This window comes from Erythranthe guttata, chromosome 12, assembly GCF_056151865.1.
Source record: "Erythranthe guttata isolate IM_541 chromosome 12, IM_541, whole genome shotgun sequence".
NCBI lineage: Eukaryota > Viridiplantae > Streptophyta > Magnoliopsida > Lamiales > Phrymaceae > Erythranthe > Erythranthe guttata.
The window spans coordinates 7,680,079-7,688,979 of record NC_142544.1 but is presented as its reverse complement, the minus strand read 5'-3'; the positions used below and the strand labels follow the sequence as shown (position 1 = coordinate 7,688,979).

The 8,901-nt window shown below is 37.5% G+C and overlaps 2 protein-coding genes across 2 annotated transcripts; both read right to left on the bottom strand.

The window, feature by feature from the left end:
• Positions 1–476: 476 nt before the first annotated feature.
• On the bottom strand, positions 477–4,095 carry LOC148766364 (uncharacterized). Its single transcript, XM_088826976.1, has 2 exons — positions 3,281–4,095; positions 477–2,707 (listed from the first exon to the last, which is right to left on the bottom strand). The coding sequence occupies exons 1-2, from the start codon at positions 3,959–3,961 to the stop codon at positions 1,361–1,363; spliced, it is 2,028 nt and encodes a 675-aa protein (XP_088683102.1). The 5' UTR covers positions 3,962–4,095; the 3' UTR covers positions 477–1,360.
• On the bottom strand, positions 509–1,297 carry LOC148766365 (uncharacterized). The gene has a single exon (XM_088827256.1). The coding sequence runs from the start codon at positions 1,295–1,297 to the stop codon at positions 509–511; it is 789 nt and encodes a 262-aa protein (XP_088683382.1).
• Positions 4,096–8,901: the final 4,806 nt, after the last annotated feature.

Below are 8,901 nucleotides of genomic sequence, written 5' to 3'. Positions count from 1 at the left end.
TAGGCAGAGGAAAAATCATACCAAAAAAAAATGTCAACATCGAAAACCCTGGCGGCAAAAAAAATATTTCAGAAAAGAAAAAGTAAAAATTGGATTTTTTGGTCAAAATTGCTTAAATTGAAGTTAAATTGGGGTTACAATTAGGAATTGGGTTGGAGATAATTTTGTCATATACATTAATTTTTCCTTCATTTATAATACATATTAAATGGATGGGCTTATTGTCGAAAGATATATTACCCCTGCACCTAGAATAATAAAGATGGTTGGTTAGGGACTTATGCACAAAAACCCCTTTTTATATTGTAAAAATATCCATTCTCATTAAATCCGTGTTTTTTTAGAAAAAAAAGTAAAGTTTATTTGTGTTTTTAGGAGAAACAATTTGTATTGTAGCCAGTCAAATCATGTCTGAAAGGTGTTGGGAAAACGTAATTTGTAAAAGAATTTGATACATAAAGTGATTTTAGTTTGTATTTTTTTTTTTGAGAGAAAACGGAGAAATTTATTAGGCACCGCCGGCCAAGAAGGGGGGAAGGGTGGACCCTTCCAAATAATCAAGAACAGTCATAGAAGCTAAGTTATGAGCTACAGAATTACCACGTTTCTTGACAAAAGAAAACGAACAAAGACCGAAACCGTAGGACAAAGAAAGACACTCTTCTAAAATTGCACCAAAAGACTTAAACGATGTTTTCTTGCGGAGTAAAATATCTATTACTTGTAGACAATCGCCTTCGACCGTAATTGAATTCCAATTCTTCGAATGTGCAGTTGTGAGGGCATGGAGAACCGCAATTGCTTCGCCTTCCGGTGGGCGAACTCGACCTAAAATTCTCTTCACCTTCCACCACACACACCTGCCATATAAGTCCCGAGCAACCAGAGATATGTTGAAGTGATCTTGTTTCGTCGGAAAGGCAGCATCAACGTTGATTTTTATGGTTCCTGGCAAAGGAGGCAACCAATCCTCTCGGTGAGTAGGAGTAGTTGACCTCAAGCGTTGAAGTTGGGCATCTGTATAGGTTTGGAGAAAGGAGCTGCACCAGCCCACGACTTCGTTCAAGTTGAGGGTTTCCTTCCCATGCAAAATTCGATTTCTTCGATCCCAAAGTTTCCAGCAGACAACCACCGCCAAGAGGAATAGGTCCCTGGACAATTTATGCTCAAGAAGGTCCAGCCATGCCCAAAAAGGCAGACCATCCGCGGGGCGAGAAGCACGAAAAGGGTCATGATCCCAGATTTCTTGCAGCCCTGCACAATCAAAAATAGCATGAGAAGCCGATTCCACAGCCATACCACAGTTACGACAAAACGGGTCCAATGATATCTTTCTCTTGAAAAGTAACAGGTTTGAGGGTTAAATATCCACACAAGCTTGCCATAAAAAATGTCTAATCTTTGGCGGAATGGGAAGATTCCACACTCGTTTCCAATTCCTCGTAGAGGCGCCGCTCGGTGCCCCGTCATATGTACTCCTTGAATTACTACCCGACGCCTGCCGCTCCATGATGTTATGATAGCATGACTTGACAGTGAATTGCCCCGACTCTGAAAAAGCCCAAACCATACGGTCCTTAGTTGATGGTCCGCCAACTGGAACCGCCAAAATCCGATGCCGGTCCACTGGCCAAAAACTCTGTTCGATCAACTCCAAATCCCAACCACCTGTATTATGATTAAAAATATCCGAAACGAGGTTCGGAAAGCTTGAAGTAATTGGTCTCGGGGTTAAGATCCTCGGGCTGCCCTCTCCCAGCAACCATGGATCCCCCCAGATGGAAGTAGAATGCCCATTTCCAATACGTATTCGAAGACCCTCTCGGATATGGTGCCGCGCTAAAACGATACTCTTCCACGTGGCTGATGGACGATTACCCGGTACAGCATTCCAGAAGCCACCATGTGGGAAGTAGCGAGCTTTGAGAAGTTTCGAGAGGAGGAGATCCGGTTGTGTGAGAATTCGCCACGCCTGTTTTGCAAGTAAGGCGAGATTGAAACTCTTCAGGTCCCGGAAGCCCATACCTCCCACTTCTTTCGGCTTACATAATGTGTTCCACGCTACCCACGCCACTTTCTTACCCTCTCCGCTGCCCCACCAGAAGCGTCTGATCGCGGTCTCGATATCATGGATTAGGCCGAGCGGTAAGGCAAAACACGACATCACATAAGTTGGAATGGCCTGGAGAGTCGCTTTGATTAAAATCTCTTTCCCTGCTTTGGATAATTGTTTAGTACTCCATCCCCTAATACGAGCCCATGTTCGATCACGGAGATAACCAAATATTCCCCTCCTCGTCTTTCCCATAGATGCGGGCAACCCAAGGTACTTCTCGTGCTGATCCACAATTTGGAAACCAAGAATCGAGTGAAACAACTCTTTTTCCTCCAAAGGTGTGGACGGAGAGCAGCAAATGGTGGACTTGTCGACATTAATTACCTGGCCAGATGCTCGGGCGTATTGGTGAAGGATATGTTGCATGGTACGAGCATTGGACTCCGAGGCTTCGCAGAAGATCAGCGTGTCGTCCGCAAAACACAAACTTGAGATGATTGGTGCTGTGGGAGCCACCCTAAAGCCTTGTAGCCGTCCATCTTCTGTTGCTTTATGGATCATAGCGATAAGAGCTTCTGTGCAAATAATAAATAAGTAAGGGGAGAGGGGGTCGCCCTGACGGAGCCCTCTAGACGGAGTAATCGAGCCACACTGGTAGCCATTAAATAAAAAAGAGTAAGAAACTGATTGAACACATAACATAATCAACGTAATCAATGACTAAGGGAAGCCTAGTCTGCCCAAGATTTTCATTAAGAAAAACCACTCAATTCTATCATAAGCTTTACTAATGTCCAATTTCAGCGCCATAAATTTCGACCGAGATTTAGAGTTAGTTTTAATAAAGTGGTTGAGCTCGTAGGCAACCAACACGTTATCGGTTATTAATCGTTGCAGCACGAAAGCAGATTGGGAAGGAGAAATAATATCGCTCAACACCACTTTGATACGATTTGCAATGGCTTTAGCACCGAATTTATAAATAACGTTGCAAAGGCTAATAGGGCGGTACTCAGTCATTTTTTCCGGGTTAGACACTTTTGGGATCAACACAATAAATGTGAAATTAACTGAAGGAGGTAAAATCCGTTGATTCAAAAAATCAAGAATACAATCAATAACACTAGATCCAACAATATGCCAATATTTGGTATAGAATAGAACGGGAAGGCCGTCAGGACCGGGGGATTTAGTTGGTGACATTTGGGAGATAGCATGGGTTACCTCATCAGCGGTGAAAGGGAGAGATAGCCGATGAGCCGCTTCGCCATTGACCCTCTGCTCGACATGTTCCAAGACACTATCCACCTCTCTCTCCTCGACGGTAGCTGACAGAAACAGGTCCTTGAAGTAGCCCTCAATGACTTTTTCGATATCTCCTCTATCTTCTTTCCAATTTCCCTCCCCGTCTCTAATTTTGTGTACCCAATTTCTCTTCTTTCTAGACGTAGCTTTAGCGTGAAAAAAACGGGTATTCCGGTCTCCCTCTTGGATCCATTGGATCCGACTTCTCTGTCTCCAATAAGTGTCAAGGTCTCCGTAACATCGCTCCAACTTTGTTCGTAGATCCTTTTGGCGGGAGATTGTTTCTGACGTTTGCTGGCCCGCATGAAGATCGCCAAGTTCCTTCTGGAGAGTGTTAATTTGTTTTCGGGGCTGCCCAAGAACCACCCTACTCCACTGATGGAGGGCGACGCGACAACCATTGGTTTTCTTCAAGATTGCCTCAAAAGGATCGGCTCCCGTGTTACTTTTCCATTGTTGCTTGACTAGCTCCTCACATTCGTCCCTCCTAACCCACATGGCTTCAAAACGGAACGGCTTTCGGCCAAATCTGTGAGTGTGCGTAGCCGGAGCTTGCACGGATAATAGGATTGGAATATGGTCTGAGCCATCATAATTCATGTGCTGAATTTCTATGTGTGGAAAAACATTCAAAATTTCACTGTTTCCACAGACCCTATCGAGACGGCACTTCACTGTATTGGGTTCTTCTCTCTTATTTGACCAAGTGAAAGGCACGCCCTGAAAGCCAAGGTCCGAGAGGTTGCAATCATCTAACACCTCACGAAAGGAGGACATCAAGGCCGGGGCCCGAGGCGGACCACCTTGTTTTTCGGAGTTGTCGATGATTTCATTAAAGTCGCCGCCGATCAACCAAGGCATCGATCTGTGGGAATTAAGTTGGCGAAGGAGGTTCCACGTAACACTTCTCCTGTGTACTTCCGGACATCCATAAATACCTGTGAGTCGCCATTTCGTAGAGACTAAATTCTCTTGAACTTCAACATCAATGTGATTTACCGAATAGCTAAGAAGATTGACGCAAATGTCTTTCTGCCATAATAAAGCCAAGCCGCCAGACTGACCGACCTTGTCAACCGTTAGGCCAAAGAGATTCCACCTCGTCATAAGTTTATGTACATGGGCTGATTTCGCTTTCGTTTCCGATAGAAAAATCAGCTTGGGGTTGATGGTTCGGAGAATGTCTCCGATTGCATGAATTGTCAAGGGTACCCCGAGCCCTTGACAATTCCAGAATACGCAATTCATGACGATCGGCGGGACTGCTCTGCAGTCCTCGTCGTAGTTTGTATTTTACTGAAGGCATATTTTCACTGTTATAGTCAAATCATGTTTGTTAGAGAGAAACATTTGAATATTTTTCAGAGAAAGTTTTTAAAAGTATTTTAGAAAGATAATTTTATTTTGGGGAAATAGTGAAAATAATTTGAAAACGGTAACAAACATAGCCAAAGCTTTCATCTTATCTTTAATCCCAAAATTGTCCTTCCGCTGTTTTCTTCTCATTACTCCCATTCCCTTTTTCGTTTTTCCTTTTTTTTTTTATAAATAATTATCATTTTTTATTTTCTATTTTTTATTATTATTAATTTTTTTTTTAATTTTTTTTTTAATTTTCTCATTTAAAAAAAATTGCTATCAGGTGTATTAATCGACTATCATCTAAAACATAGTCGAGAAAGGAACTGAATACTAAAACCATTGTTGAATAATAAAATGGACTACTAAAACTAACAAAAACAATCGTAACTAATACCGCCGATGAATCCGAACACTACAACCAACCGCAAAAAATTAACAGAAACAACAACAAAAATCCAAAAATGAATTGAAAAATGTAGTCGATTACAAATGACTTATTAATTTGCTTGTCGAGCAAGAGAGCCTTAATCAACTACTGAAACACAGTCGATTATGGATCTCCAACCTCCACGAACTTCCTCCGCATGTGCCGATCTACACAAAAATCCTAGATCTGCTCCCAACTCGTCACCGCACCGTCGCCACACCACACCTTCACCACCCCCACCTCCGCCCACGATGTCCTCGATGCAATCTAGCCAAAAAGACCTAGATCTGCCGCCGTCAAGTTGAATTCTCTCGCCGCCGTCACTGCCATCACAGAACCACCCTTTAACGGCAAATTGAAGCAAGTCAGTCTCAAGTCATAGTGATGACGGATCAGGAAGCTACTCGCCACCCACTCCTCATACTTTCACCACATCTGAAGTCCTTCCTCCTCATCCACAACATCCTCTCGTAGGCCACGTTGGTAAAAGGTGCGGCTATGATGATGCCAGGTCCCGCGGCAATCAGAGAGGCGACAAATGGAAGCCATGGCCGGCAGCGGTGTGGGACCGGGAGCGCTACCTCTTCCAGGGCCTTCCAGCCCAGCACACTCAGACGAAGATTCCTTCGGGATCCGAGTCATAGCGGAGCCATTACTCCCAATTCGGGTTTAGAGGCCTCCATGCAAAATCGCATAAGAGGTTTGGAATATGCCAATTTCCATCTTTCTCCTGGATAAGGAAAGGGGACACTACTGGTCCAAACTAAAGACGGAACTAGAAAAATGTTCGTCTCGTAAATAATGTTAAATAAATTATTAATTTTCATATGCAGATTGTTAGATAATTTTAATTAAATAATTAACAAATGTAATATAACTAGTAACTCACCCGTGCGATGCGCGAAGATTAATTAAAAACATTAAAATGAGTTAATGTATAAAATCAACGAAGAAAAATTATTTCGACAGTGCTAAGAATACAACCGAACAAAAAAATAAAAATTCGTATCTTAATCAATCAATAAAAAATCTGCATATATAATAAACTGACAACGTTCTAAAAACCATCCACGTTGGAATGTAGTCCAATACCTAGTAATGAAATGTAGCCCAATACCACAATCACAATACCTAGTAATTCACCCGTGCGATGCATGGGATCAATTTTTTTTGGATAAAATAAAACGAACGAAAACTTTGAACAGTTGATATACATGTAAATAATATCAAAAGAAAAGTTTTATTGAATCAAAATATACATTTGTTTGTGATTTACCTTCATATTCGCTGAAAATCTTTTGTGCACACAACATTGCTCGTAATTTTAGTCATACCAATACTCATACAGATATTGATACTGATACTGATACTGATACTGATACTGATACTGAGACTGATGTAGTTATTGATAATGATTTTAATATTAATAGTGATACTGATACTAATACTGATATTGATAGTAATACTGATACTAATACTAATATCATATTAATACTAATACTAATAATTATACTAATACTAATATTAATACTAATATTAATATTGATACTAATATTAATACTACTACTGATACTGATACTGATATTGATACTGATACTGATACTGATATTGATACTGATACTGATACTAATAGTATTACTAATACTAATACTAATACTGATACTGATACTAATACTAATACTAATGCTAATACTAATACTAATACTAATACTAATACTAATACTAATACTAATACTAATACTAATACTAATACTAATACTAATACTAATACTAATACTAATACTAATACTAATATAACAATAAATATTAATGCTAAAACTAATACATTGTTCTAGTACTTCACCCGTGCGTTGCACGGGGTATTCATCGTAATAATAAATATTTTATTTAAAAAAAAGTCCTCGAAATAGTAAGATCAGTGATATGCAATACAAATTAGTAGAAAAGTAAAGGAAAATAAAAAATATATTATGTATTGTGTAAGTAATGAATATCAGTACCAGTACCAGTACCAATATGAATACAAATAATACCAATACCATTACCGTTACCATTACCATCACCAATATCAATACCATTACTATGACCATTACCGTTGCAGTTACCGTCACCAATACCAATACCATTACCATTACCATTAGTAATGGTAAAACTAATACTAATATGATAATAATACTATTACTATTAGTGTTAGTAATTCTAATGTTATTGCTAATCCTAATCCTGGTATTAACTTTAATCTTAATTCTAATACTAATCTCAATCATTGTTCTAATCCAATTTGTAATCCTAATGGTAATGTTAATCTTAATTTTAATACTAATTCTAATTATAATCTTAATCCTAATAATAATACGAATCATAATTCCAATCATTATAGAACTGCAATTATGCTAATGCTAACGCTAATTTTAATACCAATCTTTATATGCTAATGCTAATGGTAATGCAAATCCTAATTCTAATTATAATTCTAATCATAATGCCGATATTAATATTAATTATAATTATAATGCTAATATGAATACTAATATTCATACTAATATCAATTCTAATATGATAATACTAATCTAATCTTAATCATAATACTAAGTAACACTAATACTAATACTAATACTTATATGCTAATGTTAATACTAATCCTAATATACCAATACTGTTACTAATATTAATTCACTAATATTAACATTAATATACAAATGCTAATACTAAGATACTAATACTAATACTAACGTACTAATACTAATATACTAATATACTAATACCAATATTAATATACCAATACCAATACGTACCAATATCAATATCAATATAAATACCAATACCAATACCAATACCAATACCAATATCAATACCAATACAAATACCAATATCAATACAATTATCAATACCAATATATATCAATAAAAGTACCAATACCAATACCAATATCAATATCAATACATTACCAATTCCAATTCGAAAATATTTTCAAATGTAGCCCAATAATAAACTGACAACGTTCTAAAAAACTGATACTCATACTCATACTCATACTACTCAAACTCATACTTATACCCATAATAATTGATACTCATACTAATATCTACACTAATACTGATATTCATACTGATACATATATTGATACTAATACTGATACTCATATTCATACTGATATTGATAGTCATACTGATACTGATACTCATACTGATATTTATATTGATATCGATACTGATATTGATATTGATACTGATACTAATATTAATACTCTTATTGATATAAATATTGATATTGATACTCATGTTAATACTAATACTCATAATCATACTCAAACTCATACGCATACTCATACTACTATGCATACTTATACTCGTTGTCATACTTATACTCATACTCATACTCATACTCATTGTGATACTCGTATTCATTACTTGTACTAATACTAATACTAATACTAATACTAATATGGATACTACTACTGATATTGTATTGATACTCATACTGATACTCATATTGATACTCATATAAAACACATATTGAAACTCAGACAGATACTCAAACTCAAACTGACACTGATACTAATACTTGTATTAGCATTGATACTAATACTCATACGCATACTCATATAAATACTCATATTCATACTCATACTAAAAGTCCATACTCGTACTCGTACAAATTCTCATTCTCATTCTGATATTTATACTCATACTCTCATACAATATCATACTCGTATGTACTCAAACTCGTACTCATACTGATACATATACTC

What these genes read in the sequence shown, in the direction of transcription:
- LOC148766364 (XM_088826976.1), bottom strand. Translation starts at nt 3,961, where the DNA reads ATGAATTATGATGGCTCAGACCATATTCCAATCCTATTATCCGTGCAA. An exon ending in TCCCTTTCACCGCTGATGAG is followed by an intron (nt 2,708 to 3,280) that starts GTAACCCATGCT and finishes AATGGCTACCAG; the next exon opens with TGTGGCTCGATTACTCCGTC.
- LOC148766365 (XM_088827256.1), bottom strand. Translation starts at nt 1,297, where the DNA reads ATGGCTGTGGAATCGGCTTCTCATGCTATTTTTGATTGTGCAGGGCTG.